A 20,956-nucleotide genomic window follows, 5' to 3' on the forward strand; every position below is an offset into this window, starting at 1 on the left:
AATGGGATTTCGACAAAAAAGTTTTTCTTACCTTTGTAGTGGTACCGCTCTCCTCATTGTTGAAGGGGTTGTTGTCAGTGATGGGATTGGAGGAAGTGGGCCATCTTGGCAATCCATGAGAAGATTTTGGAGGAGGATGTGACGTCTCTGGTGGGGTAAAGGCTAAGTGGGAGGAGAAGTTGGGGGTGGCGCTGGAGGAGGGGTTGTGGTGTGAGGTGCTGCGGAGGGTGAATGCCTCAACCACGTGTGCAAGGTTGGGGCTGATACAGCTAGAGGTAATACACAGAGCGCACCTGATATTTGTGAGCGATGTGGGAGGGGCCCAGGCAATCATGTACACATAGAACATAGAAAAATACAGCACAGAACAGGCCCTCCGGCCCACGATGTTGTGCCGAACCTTTGTCCTAGATTAATCATAGATTATCATTGAATTTACAGTGCAAAAGGAGGCCATTCGGCCCATTGAGTCTGCACCGGCTCTTGGAAAGAGCACCCAACCCAAAGTCAACACCTCCACCCAACACTAAGGGCAATTTTGGACACTAAGGGCAATTTATCATGGCCAATCCACCTAACCTGCATATCTTTGCACTGTGGGAGGAAACCTGAGCACCCGGAGGAAACCCACGCAGACACTGGGAGAACGTGCAGACTGCGCACAGACAGTGACCCAAGCCGGAATCGAACCTGGGACCCTGGAGCTGTGAAGTAACTGTGCTATCCATAATGCTACCGTGCTGCCCTTAAGAACAAATTAATTTACATTATATCATTCGACCGTAATCCATGTACCTATCCAATAGCTGCTTGAAGGTCCCTAATGTTTCCGACTCAACTACTTCCACAGGCAGTGCATTCCATGCCCCCACTACTCTCTGGGTAAAGAACCTACCTCTGACATCCCCCCTATATCTTCCACCATTCACCTTAAATTTATGTCCCCTTGTAATGCTTTGTTCCATCTGGGGAAAAAGTCTCTGACTGTCTACTCTATCTATTCCCCTGATCATCTTATAAACCTCTATCAAGTCGCCCCTCATCCTTCTCCGTTCTAATGAGAAAAGGCCTAGCACCCTCAACCTTTCCTCGTAAGACCTACTCTCCATTCCAGGCAACATCCTGGTAAATCTCCTTTGTACCTTTTCCAAAGCTTCCACATCCTTCCTAAAATGAGGTGACCAGAACTGTACACAGTGCTCCAAATGTGGCCGTACCAAAGTTTTGTACAGCTGCATCATCACCTCACGGCTCTTAAATTCAATCCCTCTGTTAATGAACGCTAGCACACCATAAGCCTTCTTCACAGCTCTATCCACTTGAGTGGCAACTTTCAAAGATGTATGAACATGGACTCCAAGATCTCTCTGCTCCTCCACATTGCCAAGAACTCTACTGTTAACCCTGTATTCCGCATTCATATTTGTCCTTCCAAAATGGACAACCTCACACTTTTCAGGGTTAAACTCCATCTGCCACTTCTCAGCCCAGCTCTGCATCCTATCTATGTCTCTTTGCAGCCGACAACAGCCCTCCTCACTATCCACAACTCCACCAATCTTCGTATCGTCTGCAAATTTACTGACCCACCCTTCAACTCCCTCATCCAAGTCATTAATGAAAATCACAAACAGCAGAGGACCCAGAACTGATCCCTGCGGTACGCCACAGGTAACTGGGATTTTGGTTAGCCAGTTCGTTATCCAACTGGCCAAATTTCCCACTATCCCATGCCTCCTTACTTTCTGCATAAGCCTACCATGGGGAACCTTATCAAATGCCTTACTAAAATCCATGTACACTACATCCACTGCTTTATCTTCATCCACATGCTTGGTCACCTCCTCAAAGAATTCAGTAAGATTTGTGAGGCAAGACCTACCCCTCACAAATCTGTGCTGACTATCCCTAATCAAGCAGTGTCTTTCCAGATGCTCAGAAATCCTATCCTTCAGTACTCTTTCTATTACTTTGCCTACCACTGAAGTAAGACTAACTGGCCTGTAATTCCCAGGGTTATCCCTAGTCCCTTTTTTGAACAGGGGCACGACATTCGCCACTCTCCAATCCCCTGGTACCACCCCTGTTGACAGTGAGGACGAAAAGATCATTGCCAATGGCTCTGCAATTTCATTTCTTGCTTCCCATAGAATCCTTGGATATATCCCGTCAGGCCCGGGGGACTTGTCTATCCTCAAGTTTTTCAAAATGCCCAACACATCTTCCTTCCTAACAAGTATTTCCTAGAGCTTACCAGTCTGTTTCACACTGTCCTCTCCAACAATATGGCCCCTCTCATTTGTAAATACAGAAGAAAAGTACTCATTCAAGACCTCTCCTACCTCTTCAGACTCAATACACAATCTCCCGCTACTGTCCTTGATCGGACCTACCCTCGCTCTAGTCATTCTCATATTTCGCACATATGTGTAAAAGGCCTTGGGGTTTTCCTTGATCCTACCCGCCAAAGATTGTTCATGCCCTCTCTTAGCTCTCCTAATCCCTTTCTTCAGTTCCCTCCTGGCTATCTTGTATCCCTCCAGCGCCCTGTCTTAACCTTGTTCCTCAGTCTTACATAAGTCTTGTTCTTCCTCTTAACAAGACATTCAACCTCTCTTGTCAACCATGGTTCCCTCACTCGACCATCTCTTCCCTGCCTGACAGGGACAAGCATATCAAGGACACGTAGTACCTGTTCCTTGAACAAGTTCCACATTTCACTTGTGTCCTTCCCTGACAGCCTATGTTCCCAACTTATGCACTTCAATTCTTGTCTTTACCCTTCCCCCAATTGTAAACCTTGCCCTGTTGCACGCACCTATCCCGCTCCATTACTAAAGTGAAAGTCACAGAATTGTGGTCACTATCTCCAAAATGCTCCCCATGTTCTGGTCCTCCCCGAAATTGGAGAAATTTTGAAGGTCGTTCTTCAGCACCATGTCGCCAATCTTACATGTGGATTAAGAGCCCAATCCCCATGGGGCCATATCCGTGGTGTCAGACTTGCTGGAGTGCAGACGGGAACGGGGCAGATGTTTTTCCCTTTGCCTCGTTAATTGCTCACAGGCGGGTTCTGTTGGTGGAGGTCAGCTTCTCCACTCTGTGCCTCACTGTGGCTGGGGGATTTAATTGCGTTCTTGCACTTAGAAAAGGTGAAATTCGCTTTAAGAAGGGTGAGTGAGGAGTTCCGTAAAAGATGGGGTTTGTTTATACATTTCGGGGAGCTGGTTACAGTGAACTGCTAGGGTGGTGGGGAGGGGTCAATGTCGGGAGATTAGTTGGGGTGGATTCAGGGTTGTGTTGGGTTTATTTTGTTTTGTAAAGTTATGTGTGTTAAATGTAAAATGTAAAAATCTGAATAAAAATACTTTTCAAAAATTGATAGATCCATTCGGGCTAAGTAGAGCTTCGTTTGAGACACTATTCCTAGACTTGTCAAGAGAAAAAAAATCATATCTGTGTTCCCCCTGCATAGTGGGAAACCACATTGGGTCTCTGGAAGTGTGTCTTTGCTGATATGCTGGAGGCAGTTCAGGAAAATTCAGGTGAGAATCTTCCTCACACTCGACAAAATGAATATGCGCCTATAGTTCCCATAAACTGATTTATCATCCTTCTTTGAAAATGAACCAATGATGGCATTATAAGGCAACTCTTTTCACATCTGCCCAAAGACATGTGGCTCCAGGATTGGCCTGGTGAGTCACCTACAAAGAACAAAGAACAAAGAAATGTAGAGCACAGGAACAGGCCCTTCGGCCCTCCAAGCCCGTGCCGACCATCTGCCCGACTAAACTACAATCTTCTACACTTCCTGGGTCCGTATCCTTCTATTCCCATCCTATTCATATATTTGTCAAGATGCCCCTTAAATGTCCCTATCGTCCCTGCTTCCACTACCTCCTCCGGTAGCGAGTTCCAGGCACCCACTACCCTCTGCGTAAAAAACTTGCCTCGTACATCTACTCTAAACCTTGCCCCTCTCACCTTAAACCTATGCCCCCTAGTAATTGACCCCTCTACCCTGGGGAAAAGCCTCTGACTATCCACTCTGTCTATGCCCCTCATAATTTTGTATACCTCTATCTGGTCTCCCCTCAACCTCCTTCGTTCCAGTGAGAACAAAGCGAGTTTATTCAATCGCTTCTCATAGCTAATGTCCTCCATACCAGGCAACAATCTGGTAAATCTCTTCTGCACCCTCTCTAAAGCCTCCACATCCTTCTGGTAGTGTGGCGACCAGAATTGAACACTATACTCCAAGTGTGGCCTAACTAAGGTTCTATACAGCTGCAACATGACTTGCCAATTCTTATACTCAATGCCCCGGCCAATGAAGGCAAGCATGCCGTATGCCTTCTTGACTACCTTCTCCACCTGTGTTGCCCCTTTCAATGACCTGTGGACCTGTACTCCTAGATCTCTTTGACTTTCAATACTCTTGAGGGTTCTACCATTCACTGTATATTCCCTACCTGCATTAGACCTTCCAAAATGCATGACCTCACATTTGTCCGGATTAAACTCCATCTGCCATCTCTCCGCCCAAGTCTCCAGACAATCTAAATCCTGCTGTATCCTCCGACAGTCCTCATCGCTATCCGCAATTCCACCAACCTTTGTGTCGTCTGCAAACTTACTAATCAGACCAGTTACATTTTCCTCCAAATCATTTATATATACTACAAAGAGCAAAGGTCCCAGCACTGATCCCTGTGGAACACCACTGGTCACAGCCCTCCAATTAGAAAAGCATCCCTCCATTGCTACTCTCTGCCTTCTATGGCCTAGCCAGCTCTGTATCCACCTTGCCAGCTCACCCCTGATCCCGTGTGACTTCACCTTTTGTACCTACCTGCATCAATCATCTTAGTGACCTCCTCGAAAAACTCTATCAAGTTAGTGAGACACGACCTCCCCTTCACAAAACCGTGCTGCCTCTCACTAATACGTCCATTTGCTTCCAAATGGGAGTAGATCCTGTCTCGAAGAATTCTCTCCAGTAATTTCCCTACCACTGAAGTAAGGCTCACCGGCCTGTAGTTCCCGGGATTATCCTTGCTACCCTTCTTAAACAGAGGAACAACATTGGCTATTCTCCAGTCCTCCGGGACATCCCCTGAAGACAGCGAGGATCCAAAGATTTCTGTCAAGGCCTCAGCAATTTCCTCTCCAGCCTCCTTCAGTATTCTGGGGTAGATCCCATCAGGCCCTGGGGACTTATCTACCTTAATATTTTTTAAGACACCCAACACCTTGTCTTTTTGGATCACAATGTGACCCAGGCTATCTACACCCCCTTCTCCAGACTCAACATCTACCAATTCCTTCTCTTTGGTGAATACTGATGCAAAGTATTCATTTAGTACCTTGCCCATTTCCTCTGGCTCCACACATAGATTCCCTTGCCTATCCTTCAGTGGGCCAACCCTTTCCCTGGCTACCCTCTTGCTTTTTATGTACATGTAAAAAGCCTTGGGATTTTCCTTAACCCTATTTGCCAATGACTTTTTGTGACCCCTTATAGCCCTCCTGACTCCTTGCTTAAGTTCTTTCCTACTTTCCTTATATTCCACGCAGGCTTCGTCTGTTCCCAGCCTTTTAGCCTGACAAATGCCTCCTTTTTCTTTTTGACGAAGCCTACAATATCACTCGTCATCCAAGGTTCCCGAAAATTGCCGTATTTATCTTTCTTCCTCACAGGAACATGCCGGTCCTGTATTCCTTTCAACTGCCACTTGAAAGCCTCCCACATGTCAGATGTTGATTTGCCCTCAAACATCCGCCCCCAATCTATGTTCTTCAGTTCCCGCCTAATATTGTTATAATTAGCCTTCCCCCAATTTAGCACATTCATCCTCGGACCACTCTTATCCTTGTCCACCAGTACTTTAAAACTTACTGAATTGTGGTCACTGTTACCGAAATGCTCCCCTACTGAAACATCTACCACCTGGCCGGGCTCATTCCCCAATACCAGGTCCAGTACCGCCCCTTCCCTAGTTGGACTGTCTACATATTGTTTTAAGAAGCCCTCCTGGATGCTCCTTACAAACTCCGCCCCGTCTAAGCCCCTGGCACTAAGTGAGTCCCAGTCAATATTGGGGAAGTTGAAGTCTCCCATCACAACAAACCTGTTGATTTTACTCTTTTCCAAAATCTGTCTACCTATCTGCTCCTCTATCTCCCGCTGGCTGTTGGGAGGCCTGTAGTATACCCCCAACATTGTGACTGCACCCTTCTTATTCCTGATCTCTACCCATATAGCCTCACTGCCCTCTGAGGTGTCCTCTCGCAGTACAGCTGTGATATTCTCCCGAACAAGTAGCGCAACTCCACCTCCCCTTTTACATCCCCCTCTATCCCGCCTGAAACATCTAAATCCTGGAACGTTTAGCTGCCAATCCTGCCCTTCCCTCAACCAGGTCTCTGTAATGGCAACAACATCATAGTTCCAAGTACTAATCCAAGCTCTAAGTTCATCTGCCTTACCCGTAATGCTCCTTGCATTAAAACATATGCACTTCAGGCCACCAGACCCGCTGTGTTCAGCAACTTCTCCCCGTCTGCTCTGCCTCAGAGCCACACTGTCCCTATTCCCTAGTTCTCCCTCAATGCTCTCACCTTCTGACCTATTGCTCCCGTGCCCACCCCCCTGCCATACTAGTTTAAACCCTCCCGGACACACAAACCTAAGGACACACAAATCATGAAACGCAGCAGATATCATCTTTGCTTCATAGGAACATAGAAAATAGGAGCAGGAGGAGGCCATTCGGCCCTTCGAGCTTGCTCTGCCATTCATTATCATGACTGATTAACCAACTCAATACACTAATCCTGTTCCCCCCCCCCCCCCCCCCATATCCTTTGATCCCCTTTGCCCTAAGAGCTATATCTAATAGCTTCTTGAAAACATGCAAAGTTTTGGCCTCAACTACTTCCTGTGGTAACAAGTTTCACAGGCCGACGACTCTCTGGGTGAAGAAATGTCGCCTCATCTCTGTCCTAAATGGTCCACCGCATATCCTCAGACTATGACCCTTGGTTCTGGACATACCCACCATTGGGAATATCCTTCCTGTATCTTCCCTGTCCAGTCCTGTTAGAATTTTATAGGTTTCTTGGAGATCCCACTCCATTCTTCTGAACTTCAGCAAATACAATCCTAACCGATTCAATTGCTCCTCATACGTCAGTCTCGCCATCCTCGGAATCAGTCCAGTAATTCTTCGCTGCACTCCCTCTCGAGCAAGAACATCCTTCCTCAGATAAGGAGGCCAAAACTGCACACAATATTCCAGGTGTGGCCTCACCAAGGCCCTGAATAATTGCAACAAGACATCCCTGATCCTGTACTCAAATCCTCTCGCTATGGATGCCAACATACCATTTGCCTTCTTTACTGCCAGCTGTACCTGCATGCTTGCCTTCAGTGACTGGTGTAAGAGGTCACCAAAGTCTCGTTGCACATTCCCCTCTCCCAACTTATGGCCATTCAGATAATAGTTCTTCTTGTTTTTGCTACCAAAGTGGATAACCTCGCATTTATCCAAATTATACTTTATTTGCCATTCAATCCGCCCACTCACTCAACTTTTTCAAATCACACTGAAAGATCTCTGCATCCTCCTCACATCTCACCCCACCACCCAACTTGGTGTCATCTGCAAATTTGGAGATATTACATTTTGTTCCCTCATCTAAATTAATATATATTGTGAAACTATGTGGTCCTAGCACCAATCCCTGCGGTACCCCACTCGTCACTGGCTGCCAATTTGAAAAGGACCCGTTGTAGCCACCTGGGTTGGCCAATTCCCGACGTAAAATGGAGAACAGCAAAGGCTGAAGGGAAATTCAGCCAACACAGGCAGAAACTAGCAGGTGCAAGTTACTGTGTATTAGACTCTGCAAAAGCCCAGACAGCATCGATACCAGCAACCATCGGCATAATAATGTAGCAGCCATCAACATACTAATGAGCGATCCCCGGGAACAATCAAAACATTTGAGATAAATAAGGCCAGCCAGACTCCTCGGCGCCAGCAGGAGCCAACACAAAAGAGGTTAACGGACACCTAAAGACCGCCCATCGATCAGGGAACCGCTCCAGTATTGGAGAAATCGAACTAAGCGATTGGAACAAACTCCAATCACTTGAAACCAGGTACGGGGTCCGCCCCGAAAGGCGGGAAGCCCCTGGGGACTATAAAGTAAAGCCCCCAAGTTCAAATCGTCCTTCTTGACAGGGTCACTCAGCAACTTGAACCAACCCTTGACAGTGACCTGTCTTGTTGCCTCCAAGAAAGTAAGTCTCAAGTCAACACTCGCTACGAGATAGGCGCTCCTAGCTACCAGTCCATACCAGCTTTTGATTCCTGCAGACTCAGGACCTGAACGAAAGGCCATTTGTTCCCCTGACCTGGTGGGCTAGTCCGAAGCTAAGTATAGGCCTGTTAGTTATAGAAATAGCCTAGAAAGTAGAGTTTATGCATGAGTAGCGATTTACTGTGTGTAATAAATGTGTTTTGATTTGAATCTTACTAATTGGTGTGTTGAGTTATTGATCATGACTTGAACTTGAACCTCGTGGCGGTATCATAAAGATACCTGGCGACTCTAGAGCAAAGGTTATAAAACAGAGCCAATTGAACCAACCAAAAGTTAGCAACACCGTTATTTCCTATTCTTTGTTTCCTGTCTGCCAACCAGTTTTCTATCCATCTCAATACTCTACTCCAATCCCATGCAAATAAATTGGACACACTAATCTCTTATGCGGAACTTTGTTAAAAGCCTTCTAAAAGTCCAAATAAACCACATCCACCGGCTCACCCTCATCAACTCTGCTGGTTACATCCTCAAAGAATTCCAGTAGATTTGTCAAGCATGATTTCCCCTTCATAAATCCTTGCTGACTCTGGCCGATCCTGCCACTATTTTCAAATGCTCTGCTACAAAATGTTTAATAATGGATTCTAGAAATTTTGACATCAGGCTTACTGTTTGCTCTCTGCCTCCCTTTTTAAATAGTGGAGTTAGTCACCCTCCAATCTGCAGGGACTGTTGCAGAGTCTGACGAACCCTGGACGCTGACCACCAATGCATCCAGTATTTCTAGAAGGACTGATGAAGACAAGCAGCCCAATGATGGATGGGATGGTTGCGGGTGGGCAAGGGTGGTTGTGGTTTGAAATGCACATCTTGCGTGTGTGATGGCAGTGTGGTCTGTGGGTTGTGTGGCATTTTAATTTCACAGCTGATAGTCTGAATTTCTAGGGCTTGGAAAATGAGGATGTAAAACAGAGTCAAAAGTAACCAGCTCCATAGGGTTAGCACTTTTAAAATCAGTCCCTGTTGGCGAGGAGGAGCAGGAATGCCGTTGACCACCTCTCTTGGTTGCAGGCTCTACGCACTGCCACAATCAGACAACTCCCTTTCACAACAATGTTTCTCACGGCATTGCCAGGGTCACTCCATTCTCACCATTAAATGATTCTTCCCATCCCACACCTGATCCCTCTCTTCCTTGCCTTGACAGGCTCTCCCAGCCTCTACCTGCTGCTTCTCCCACTTAGCAGCCGTCATCTGCCCAGCTGCCAAGTGGAAAATGGAAGAAGAAAATGATATGTTCCTCGAGTAAAATTGACAGAGCCCCCACTTCACCAAATTCTCCTCCCTCCACTACCAACTCTCCCTTACACCTTCTCCCCAAGTCTCGCAGACCTTTGCCTCTATAAGTCAAGTATTCCATATGCTCATTTGTAGTAATCTTTTACTATTGGCACAAGTAGACTTACATTAACACTGTAATGAAGTTACTGTGAAAAGCACCTAGTCGCCACATTCCGGCGCCTGGTCGGGTACACTGAGGGAGAATTCAGAATGTCCAATTCACCTGACAGCACGTCTTTTGGGACGTGTGAGAGGAAACCGGAGCACCCGGAGGAAACGCACGCAGACACGGGAGAACGTGCAGACTCCGCACGGACAATGATCCAAGCCGGGAATCGAACCTGGGACCCTAGCACTGTGAAGCAAAAGTGCTAACCACTGTGCTACCGTGCTGCCCATAACAGCATTCTCAACTCATCCTGTAACCTGCGCAAAAACAGCCAAGTCTACAACTAATGTACAATATAACGGATCAGCTCAGTATAAATAGGCCATGTATGCAGAGTCTATTTGATAACTTGGCCCAAAACTGTGTGACCATGATTTACACAGAGGGTAGTGGGTGCCTGGAACTCGCTGCCAGAGGAGGTGGTGGAAGCAGGGATGATAGTGACGTTTAAGGGGCATCTTGACAAATACATGAATAGGATGGGAATAGAGGGATACGGACCCCGGAAGTGTAGAAGATTTTAGTTTAGACGGGCAGCATGGTCGGCACAGACTTTGAGGGCCGAAGGGCCTGTTCCTGTGCTGTACTTTTCTTTGTTCTTTGGATGCAGTCATGAGGAATCACAGAAAAATTACAACATTGGCCATTGGACATCCGGATCATACCTTTCACCCTGAGTGAGGGCACTCTACGTGCCCCTACATTTCAAGGTTTATATAGCCATGTCCCTTCTACCAATTTCTCACAGTGCTCCTCACGGTACCCATAAATGCTTCTGAAGTTCTCAAATTTCATTCATTTTGGTAAAACAGATAAAAAATAATAGATCAAAATACAAGTGCGCACTCAGAAAACTTTGATACATTAGACATTGTGAACAGATTCAGTTTTACCTATTCCTGTTTCTGGCATAGCAAATAGTGTTTTCTCTGTTGCAACTCGGAAATGACCATGCACCGACAAGCCAACACCCTGGAAAGAAAGAGAAGATAGTAATTAATGGAAATCAGGAGTACAATGGCTAGCCGCCTGACCTGGCAGCAAGAATGTTACCGTACTACAAACATTTATGTAGTCTACAGTCAATATATTAACAGTCTTTGCATCTTTAGCCCTGCCCTCCTGAAGGCAGCAACAACAACTTTGAAACACTTCAAGGAAGGCGCGGGTTCTCCAGTAGAATGATCAAGTGATTGCTTTTTTATTGGAACCTGAGAATGAGGACCATGGGAATCATCCTGGACAAGTGCAATTGCAGCATCACTCAGTATTCAGGCCCACTCTTCCACAAGATCAAACGAAAGAAAGCAATAATAATAATAATCTTTATTAATGCCACAAGTAGGCTTACATCAACACTGCAATGAACGTGCAGACTCCACAGTGTGGACTGATGGCATGACATTTTTGCAGGGACTGATCAACATTTGTAATGAACAGTTATATAGAGGTTAACTCCTTAGAATCATTTAGATGCTGAAACAATTAGGTGTGGTATTGGTGGAGGCAGGGGTGGGCAGGGGAGTCATCTCTGGAACAACAAACGATGATGTGCCAAATGTCCTCCTCATCCACAAATATCCTGTAGTCCTGTGAACCCTGTTTCATCCTTCTACTTCTTTCTGGGACATGAAGAGCAAAGCCAATGCCCATTTTCATAACAGCTGAAAGCTGACTATAGAAACATCTTATATCCTCAGAACGTGCCAAATAATTTTGCAAATGGTCATATACGTACGAAATGGAATCACTTTGTTGATAAAGACAGTAACTAATTTGCATATATCAAGGTTCCAAAACAACAAATTAATGAATAAACAGCCAGCTAATCAGCTTACAGTGGTGTTAATTGAGGGATGAATATTGATCAAACACAGCCAGAACACTGCTCTTCTTTGCGCGATGCCACTGCACCTTTTACCTCGGGAACATCTCAAACAATGCAACACCCCCTCAGTAACGCATATTTGCACCATAATTCGACTGGGCCCTGATATTTTCTCGTGTTTGAAGTCCTGGAGCAATCTTTTTCTTTTTTTCAAATATTTCTATTCAAGGCATTTTCATATATACAAACAAAATCAGAAGAACAACCAAAATACTCAATAAACAGCCAACAACCACTCCCCTCGCTCCCCTAATGCCACCCCTCTTCACATCCTGCCTTCCCCATTTTAACCCCCTTACCCCCCACCCCCTGCCCCCTTGCTGACTTCTCAAATCTCCTGAAAGAAATTAATAAATGACTTTCACCAGCCGACCCCCTCAAGGCGAACTTGATCCTCTCCAACCACAGGAATTCCGCCAGGTCACTCAATCACACCCCCCGCTTTCGGCGGCTCCGAGTCCCACCACCAAGCAAGATCTGTCTCCAGGCTATCAGCGAAACAAAGGCCAAAACATCGGCCTCTCTCACGCCCTGGATTCCCGTATCTTCTGACACCCTGAGTATCAGCCATGATAGAATGGCAGAGTAGACTCGATGGGCCGAGTGGCTTAATTCTGCTCCTATATCTTGTGAACTAATATCGCCACCTCTGGACTTGGGACCGCCTCAACCCCAGATCCTCGGACATCACGTCTGAGAACTCCTGCCAGAACCCCCTCAATCTTGGACATCCCCAGAACACGTGGATGTGATTCACTAGGAGTGGCACCCAGGAGCGATTCATTGTCCCTTGCCAAGCAGATTTATGTGTGGTAGGGAGAGTGGGGTTTCCCTTCCGAATCCTGCTATTGGGCTGCCATTTTCAGCGGACAGCCCAATACGGAGTTCCAGCAGCTGGCTCCGCTTCCCCCCACAACGCAAATCCTGCCACCTCCCCGTTGACAAGTAGGGGCATCCCCACCCGCAACCAGGGAAATTGCTGGGTCACCTATCATCCCCCACATGACTCACGAATGAGGATGACTCGACCCCTCTCCTCAAACCCTCAGCAGATCTCCATCAGAGACCTCCCATCAGACTCCCATATCAGAGACCCCTCCATCAGACACCCATATCAGAGAGCCCACATCTCCCCCCCCCACCCAATCTACACCCCTCCCGCCCCACCCAATCCAACCCCCTCCCCCCCCCCCCAATCCATCCCCCTCCCTCCCCCCCACCCATCACCCCCACCCATCAGACCGGGTTTCAGAGATGAAGCAGCGGCTGGGGACACTGGAGTACATGCAAGGTGGAGAGTGTAGTGGATAGCATGTATAGGGAGGTGATCACACCACAGGCTCAGACTCTGCAGGCGAAGCAAGAGAGTTAGGCAGGCTGTGCAGGAATCCCCTGTGGCCATTCCCCTGAAAAACAGATATACTGCTTTGCATATTGTTGAGGCGAATGACCTCTCAGGGGAAGCAGCAACAGCCAAATTCGTTGCACCATGGTTGGTTCTGCTGCAGAGGGGAGGAGTAAAAAAGTGTGAGAATGCAATAGCTACATAGGATTTGATTGTATGTGGAATAGATAAGCGTTTCTGTGGCCGCAAACGAGACTCCTGGTATGTTGCCTCCCAGGTGCGAGGGTCAAGGATGTATCGGAGCGAGAGCAGCACGGTGGCCTAGTGGTTAGCACAGCTGCCTCACGGCGCTGAGGTCCCAGGTTCGATCCCGGCTCTGGGTCACTGTCCATGTGGAGTTTGCACATTCTCCCCGTGTCTGCGTGGGTTTCGCCCCCACAACCCAAAAATGTGCAGAGTAAGTGGATTGGCCACACTAAATTGCCCCTTCATTGGAAAAAATAATTGGGTAATCTAAATTTATTTTTTAAAAAGGATGTATCGGAGCGGTTACAGGACATTCTGGAGGGGGAGGGTGAACAGCCAGTGGTCGTGGTACACATCAGTACCAACGACATAGGTAAAAAAAAAAAAAAGGATGAGGTCCAAAAAGCAGAATATAGGGAGTTAGGAAGAAAGTTGAGAAGTCGGGATGACCTCAGGATTACTACCAGTGACACGCGCTGGACAAAATAGAAATAGCAGGATATATCGGATGAAGATGTGGCTGAAGAGATGGTGTGAGGGGGAGGGTTTCAGATTCCTGGAGCACTGGGACCGTTTCTGGAGGAGGTGGGACCTTTACAAACTGGACATGTTACACCTGGGCAGGACTGAGACTGATGTCCCCGGGGGAATATTTGCTAGAGTAGTTGGGGAGGGTTTAAACTAAAATGGAAGGGGGATGGGAACCTATGCAAGGGGTCAGAGAAGGAAAGAAGGACAAAAACAAAAGACAGAAAGGGGAATGAGAAAAGTGATAGGCAGAGAAAACAAGTGCTAGATTCAAAAAAGGCCCCAGTGAAAAAGATTGGAACCAAGACAACTTATGTTAAAAAGACAAGCTTTGTTATTTGGAATACAACACTTCGGGCTGGGGGCAGGGTTAAGGGAAATGTCGATTCGGGGGAACCACAGATTTGAGCCAGGGAAGTGGGACGGAAATTTTCGGAAATGGGAGGAGAAGGGGATTAAGACACTAAAAGATTTGTTTCTTGGGGGCCGGTTTGCAGAATTGAAGGAGCTGGGAGCGAAGTATGGGCTGGAGCAGGGGGAAATGTTTAGATACATGCAGGTTCGAGATTTTGCCAGGAAGAAGATACAGAGCTTCCCGGTGGAACCGGCCTCCACATTGCTGGAGGAGGTGCTGACGACAGGTGGACTGGAGAAGGGGGTAGTGTTGGCGGTTTACTGGGCTATTTTGGAAGAGGAGAAGGCACCACTGGAAGGGATCAAAGTAAAGTGGGAGGAAGAGTTGGGAGGGGGTATGGAGGAGGGGTTCTGGTGTGAGGTGCTCCGGAGAGTGAATGCCTCCACCTCATGTGCAAGGTTGGGGTTGATACAGCTGAAGGTGGTACATAGAGCACACCTCACAAGTGCGAGGATGAGCCAGCACTTTGAGGGGGTAGAAGATGTGTGTGAACGATGCGGGGGGGGCCCCCCGCGAATCATGTTCATATGTTTTGGTCCTGTCCAAAGCTGGAGGATAACTGGAAGGGGGTTTTTAGGGTAATCTCTAAAGTGAAACTGGACCCGGGCCCTCGGGAGGCCATATTCGGGCTGTCGGACCAGCCGGGGTTGGGAATGGGTACGGAGGCAAATGTTATAGCCTTCGCCTCGTTGATCACCCGAAGGCGGATCCTGTTGGGATTGAGAGCCGGGGGGGCTGTTGGAATTCTTGGCTCTTGAGAAGGTTAAGTTGGAACTGAGGGGAAGGATGGAGGGGTTCTACAATTCATGGGCATTATTCATTATGCACTTTCAAGAATTGGATAACATCGAACATTAGTTGGGGGGGGGGGGGGGGTTGGGACTGTGTGTGTTAATGGTGACTATGTTTCCTTTTTGTTATTTGTGTATGTTAATATGCGGGCAGTTGTTTGGGGGTTGGTGGGAGGATGGGATTGTTGTTGTTGATATGGGGATTTACATTATATTCGTTACTGCTTATTGTTTATTGTTGGTGGGTGAAAATTTGGAAGAAAATGCGAAAAAGGACGAGAATAAAAATATTTTTAAAAAGACAAGCTTTGTGCCTGAACGAGCTGGGCATTCGTAATAAAGCGGATGAACTAATCACACAAACAGACCTAAACGGGTATGAATGTTCAGGGGTATTTAGGAAAGACAGACAAAAAGGAAAAGGCGGTGGAGTGGAGTCCTGGTTAAAGAGGAAATTAAGGCATTAGTGAGGTAGGATATTAGCTCTCTGACTATGTGGAATCTGTATAGATGGAGCAGAGAAACACCAAGTGGCAAAAAACATTTGGGAGTCGTATATAGAAACTGCAGTGGTGATGTTGGGAATGACGTTAAACAGGAAATTAGAGATGCATGCAATAAAGGACTTAAAGGGGCGACAGTGGATAGGCAATGGCAAATATTCAAGGAGGGCATGGGGGAACTGCAACAATTGTTTATTCCTGTCTGGAACAGAAGTAAAATGGGAAAGGTGGGCAATCCATGGGTTACAAGGGAAATTAGAGATAGTATTAGATCCAAGGAAGAAGCATAGAAATTGGCCAAGAAAAACAACAGGTCTGAGGATTGGGAGCAGTTTAGAATTCAGCAGGAAGGACCAAGGGATTGATTAAGAAGAGGAAAATTGAGTACGAGAGTAAGCTTGCAGGGAACATAAAAACTGACTGGAAATGTTTCTATAGGTACGTGAAGAGAAAAAGATTGATGAAGACAAATGTAGGTAGCTTACAGTCAGGAACAGAGGAATGTCTAATCGGGGACAAATAAATCACTGAGCAACTAAACACATACTTTGGTTCGGTCTTCACAAATGGGGACACAAATCAGATACCAGAAATGTTGGGGAACACAGGGTTTAGTGAGAGGGAGGAGCTGAAGGAGATCAATATTAGTCGAGAAATACTGTTGGGGAAATTGATGGGATTGAAGGCTGATAAATCCCCTGGGCTTAATACGTCCCAGGGTACTTAAGGAAGTAGCTCTAGAAATACAGGATGCATTGGTGATCATCTTTCAGGATTCTATAGACTCTGGGACAATTCCTGCAGATTGGAACTCCATTATTTAAAAAGGGAGGTGGAGAGAAAACACGGAATTATAGACTAGTAAGCCCGACGTCAGTAGGGGGAAAAATTCTAGAATCTATTATCAAAGATTTTAAAGCAGAGCACTTAGAAAATAGTGGGAGGATCAGACAGAGTCAGCATGGATTTATGAAGGGGAAATCATGCTTGACAAATCTATTGGAATTCCTTGAGGATGTAACAAGCAGAGTTGATGAGGGGGAGCCAGTGGATGTGGTATATTTGGATTTTCAGAAGGCTTTTGACAAAGTCCTGCATAAGAGATTAGTGTGTAAAATTAAATTGCATAGGATTAGGGGTAATGTATTGAGATAGATAGAAAACTGGTTGGCAGACAGGAAACAAAGAGTAGGAATTAACAGGTCTTTTTCAAATTGGCATACATTGACTAGTGGGTACCGCAGGGATCGGTGCTCAGACCCCAGCTATTCACAATATACATTAATGATTTAGATGAGGGAACAAAATGTAATATCTCCAAATTTGCAGATGACACCAAGTTGGGTGGGAGGGTGAGATGTGAGGAGGATGCAGAGACCCTTCAGTGTAATTTGGACAAGTTGAGTGAGTGGGCAAATGGATGGCAGATGCAGTATAATTTGGAGAAATGCGAGGTTATCCACTTTCGTGGCAAAAATGAGAAGACAAACTATTATCTGAATGGCCATAAAGTAGAGAGGGGAATGTGCAACGAGACCCGAGTGTCCTTGTACACCAGTCACTGAAGGTAAGCATATAGGTATAGCGGGTGTAAAGAAGGCAAATGGTATGTTGGCCTTCATAGCGAAAGGATCCACGTACAGGATCAGAATGAGTGGCAGACCAGGCTTGAAGGCTGAATGGTCTCCTGCTGCTCCTATTTTCTATGCTTCTATGACCCCATATCAGAGACCTCCCCCATATCAGAGATCCCCCCATATCAAAGACCTCCCCATATCAGAGACCCCCCCCATATCAGATACCTTCCCCATATCAGAGATGTCCCCCATATCAGAGACCTCCTCCATATCAGAGACCCACTTGCCCCCATCAGTCACTCCTGCCTGGAAGAAAAGAGCAGTCCAGGCAGAAACAGTGAAAAAGCACAGCTTTCTCATTTCCCTGGCTTCAATTCACAATAAAAGTGAAATAGCTTTTAGGAGACTGTAATTAACAGGATAAATAACTTTCAGACAGCCAGGAGTCTAAATGGTTTATTTTCATTTCCATTCATGCTTGAACACATCTCAAGTAACCCGCTATGAATCTAACCACAATGTTTATAAATATCTAGCTATGACTGGCAGCTACTGACCACATCAAAAGCAATTGAATGCCTTCCGCTGAGAGAAAGATGAAGTGAAACCACTTATCTCCTAGATTTTATCCTGTCAATTACAGCCTACTAAAAGCTATTTCTCTTTGAAAATGAATAGAAGCCTTGCAGATCAAAGGATCTGAGGGGTTTAAAGCCTTGTGATTTGGTTTTGGATTTCTATGAGGTAACAGCTGCTGCCTTCTACACCTCTGTCTGAGGCAACAGGTGCAAGGGACATTTCGCGAAAAAGCAGTGACTTTCTAGTTTCTGCCTGGACTGCTGTTTAGCTTCCAGACAGGGGGCAACTGATGGGGGTACTTCTGATATTGGGGGAGTGTCTCTGATATTGAGGGGGGGTGTCTCTGATATTGGGGGAGTGTCTCTGATATTGAGGGGGGGGGGGGTGTCTCTGATATTGGGGGAATGTCTCTGATATTGGGGGTGTCTCTGATATTGGCGGGTGTCTCTGATATTGGCGGGTGTCTCTGATATTGGCGGGTGTCTCTGATATTGGCGGGTGTCTCTGATATTGGCGGGTGTCTCTGATATTGGCGGGTATCTCTGATATAGGCGGGCGTCTCTGATATTGGCGGGTGTCTCTGATATTGGCGGGTGTTTCTGATATTGGTGATAGTGTCTCTGACATTGGGGGAGTGTCTCTGATATTGGGGATAGTGTCTCTGACATTGGGGGAGTGTCTCTGATATTGGGGGGGTGTCTCTGATATTGGGGGGGTTGTCTTTATATTGGGGGGTGTCTCTGATATTGGGGGAATGTCTCTGACATTGGGGGAGTGTCTCTGATATTGGGGATAGTGTCTCTGACATTGGGGGAGTGTCTCTGATATTGGAGGGGGTGTCTCTGATATTGGGGGGGTTGTCTTTATATTGGGGGGTGTCTCTGATATTGGGGGAATGTCTCTGATATTGGGGGAATGTCTCTGATATTGGGGATAGTGTCTCTGACATTGGGGGAGTGTCTCTGATATTGGGGGGGTGTCTCTGATATTGGGGGGGTTGTCTTTATATTGGGGGGTGTCTCTGATATTGGGGGAATGTCTCTGATATTGGGGGAATGTCTCTGATATTGGAAGGGTGTCTCTGAAATTGGGGGGGGCAATATTAGGGGGTGTCTCTGATATTGTGGGGTTATCTCTGATATTGGGGGTATGTCTCTGAAATTGGGGGAGTGTCTCTGAAATTGGGGGAGTGTCTCTGAAATTGGGGGAGCGTCTCTGATATTGGGGGGGCGTCTTTGATATTGGGGGAATGTCTCTGATATTGAGGGGTGTCTCTGATATTGGCGGGTTTCTCTGATATTGGCGGGTGTCTCTGATATTGGGGGTGTCTCTGATATTGGGGGGTGTCTCTGATATTGGGGGGTGTCTCTGATATTGGGGGGTGTCTCTGATATTGGGGGGTGTCTCTGATATTGGCGGGTGTCTCTGATATTGGCGGGTGTCTCTGATATTGGGGGTGTCTCTGATATTGGGGGGGGAGTGTCTCTGATATTGGCGGGTGTCTCTGATATTGGCGGGTGTCTCTGATATTGGGGCAATATTAGGGGGTGTTTCTGATATTGGGGGGTGTCTCTGCTATTGGGGGAGGTATCTCTGACATTGGGGGAATGGCTCTGAAATTGGGGGGGTCTGATATTGGGGGGGTCTGATATTGGGGGGTGTCTCTAATATTGGAGGTGGCTCTGATATTGGGGGGTATCTCTGATATTGGGGGGTATCTCTGATATTGGGGGTTTCTCTGATATTGGGGGTTTCTCTGATATGGGGGGAAGTGTCTCTGATATTGGGGGGGGGAGTGTCTCTGATATTGGGGGAGTGTCTCTGATATTGGGGGAGTGTCTCTGATATTGGGGGGTGTCTCTGATATTGGGGGTGTCTCTGATATTGGGGGAGTGTCTCTGATATTGGGGTGTGTCTCTGATATTGGGGGTTTCTCTGATATGGGGGGGAAGTGTCTCTGATATTGGGGGAGTGTCTCTGATATTGGGGGAGTGTCTCTGATATTGGGGGGTGTCTCTGATATTGGGGGTGTCTCTGATATTGGGGGTGTCTCTGATATTGGGGGGAGTGTCTCTGATATTGGGGTGTGTCTCTGATATTGGGGGGGTCTCATATTGGGGCAATATTATGGGGTGTCTCTGATATTGGGGGTGTCTCTGATATTGGGGGGGTATCTCTGATATTGGGGGGTGTCTCTGATATTGGGGGGTGTATCTGATATTGGGGGGTGTATCTGATATTGGGGGGGTGTCTCTGATATGGGGTGTCTCTGATATGGGGGTGTCTCTGATATGGGGGGTGTCTCTGATATGGGGGGTGTCTCTGATATGGGGGGTGTCTCTGATATGGGGGGTGTCTCTGATATGGGGGGTGTCTCTAATGTGAGGGGGTGTCTCTAATGTGAGGGGGTGTCTCTGATATTGGGGGGGGCCCGATATTGAGGGGGCCCGATATTGGGGCTGTCTCTGATATTGGGGGGGACAGCTCTGATATTGGGGGGTGTCTCTGAAACTGGGGGGAGTGTCTCTGATATTGGGGGGAGTGTCTCTGATATGAGGGGGTGTCTCTGATATGAGGGGTGTCTCTGATGCAAGGGGGTGTCTCTGATATTGGGGGCGTCTCTGATATTGGGGGCGTCTCTGATATTGGGGGCGTCTCTGATATTGGGGGCGTCTCTGATATTGGGGGCGTCTCTGATATTGGGGGCGTCTCTGAAATTGGGAGGTGTCTCTGAAATTGGGGGGTGTCTCTGTTATGGGGGTGTCTCTCTTATGAGGAAGTCTCTTATATGGGGGAGTCTCTGATTTTTGGGGGGTTCTCTGATATGGGGGAGTCCGATATGGGGGGGCGGGGGAGTCTCTGATGTGGGGTGGGGTCTCTGATATGGAGGGTCTCCGATATGGTGGGTGTCTGACATGGGTTGGGGTCTCTGATATAGGGGGGTCTCTGATATGGGGGGGTCTCTGATATGGGGGGGTCTCTGATATGGGGGGGTCTCTGATATGGGGGGGGTCTCTGATATGGGGGGCCTCTGATAAGTGCGGGGGGGACGGTGTCTATGACATATGGGTGGGGGGAGGCTCTGAGAAGGGTGGGCCCCTGATATGGGGTGGGGTCTCTGATATGGGGGGTCTCCGATATGGGGGAGTGTCTGATATGGGCTGGGGTCTCTGATATGGGGGGGTGGGGTCTCTGATTGGGGGGGTCTCTGATATGGGGGGGGTCTCTGATATGGGG

The 20,956-nt window shown here is 47.2% G+C and overlaps 1 protein-coding gene across 3 annotated transcripts in view; it reads right to left on the reverse strand.

Moving 5' to 3' along the window:
* Positions 1–20,956, reverse strand: part of hibch (3-hydroxyisobutyryl-CoA hydrolase) — a 469,221-nt gene that overhangs the window by 86,024 nt on the left and 362,241 nt on the right. For all 3 annotated transcript variants that reach the window (XM_072478282.1, XM_072478266.1, XM_072478275.1), the window contains one exon: positions 10,741–10,819. In XM_072478282.1, coding sequence (XP_072334383.1) covers positions 10,741–10,819 — 79 coding nt within the window. The remainder of the gene's footprint in view (positions 1–10,740; positions 10,820–20,956) is intronic.

This window comes from Scyliorhinus torazame, chromosome 2 (assembly GCF_047496885.1).
Source record: "Scyliorhinus torazame isolate Kashiwa2021f chromosome 2, sScyTor2.1, whole genome shotgun sequence".
NCBI classification, from domain to species: Eukaryota; Metazoa; Chordata; class Chondrichthyes; order Carcharhiniformes; family Scyliorhinidae; genus Scyliorhinus; species Scyliorhinus torazame.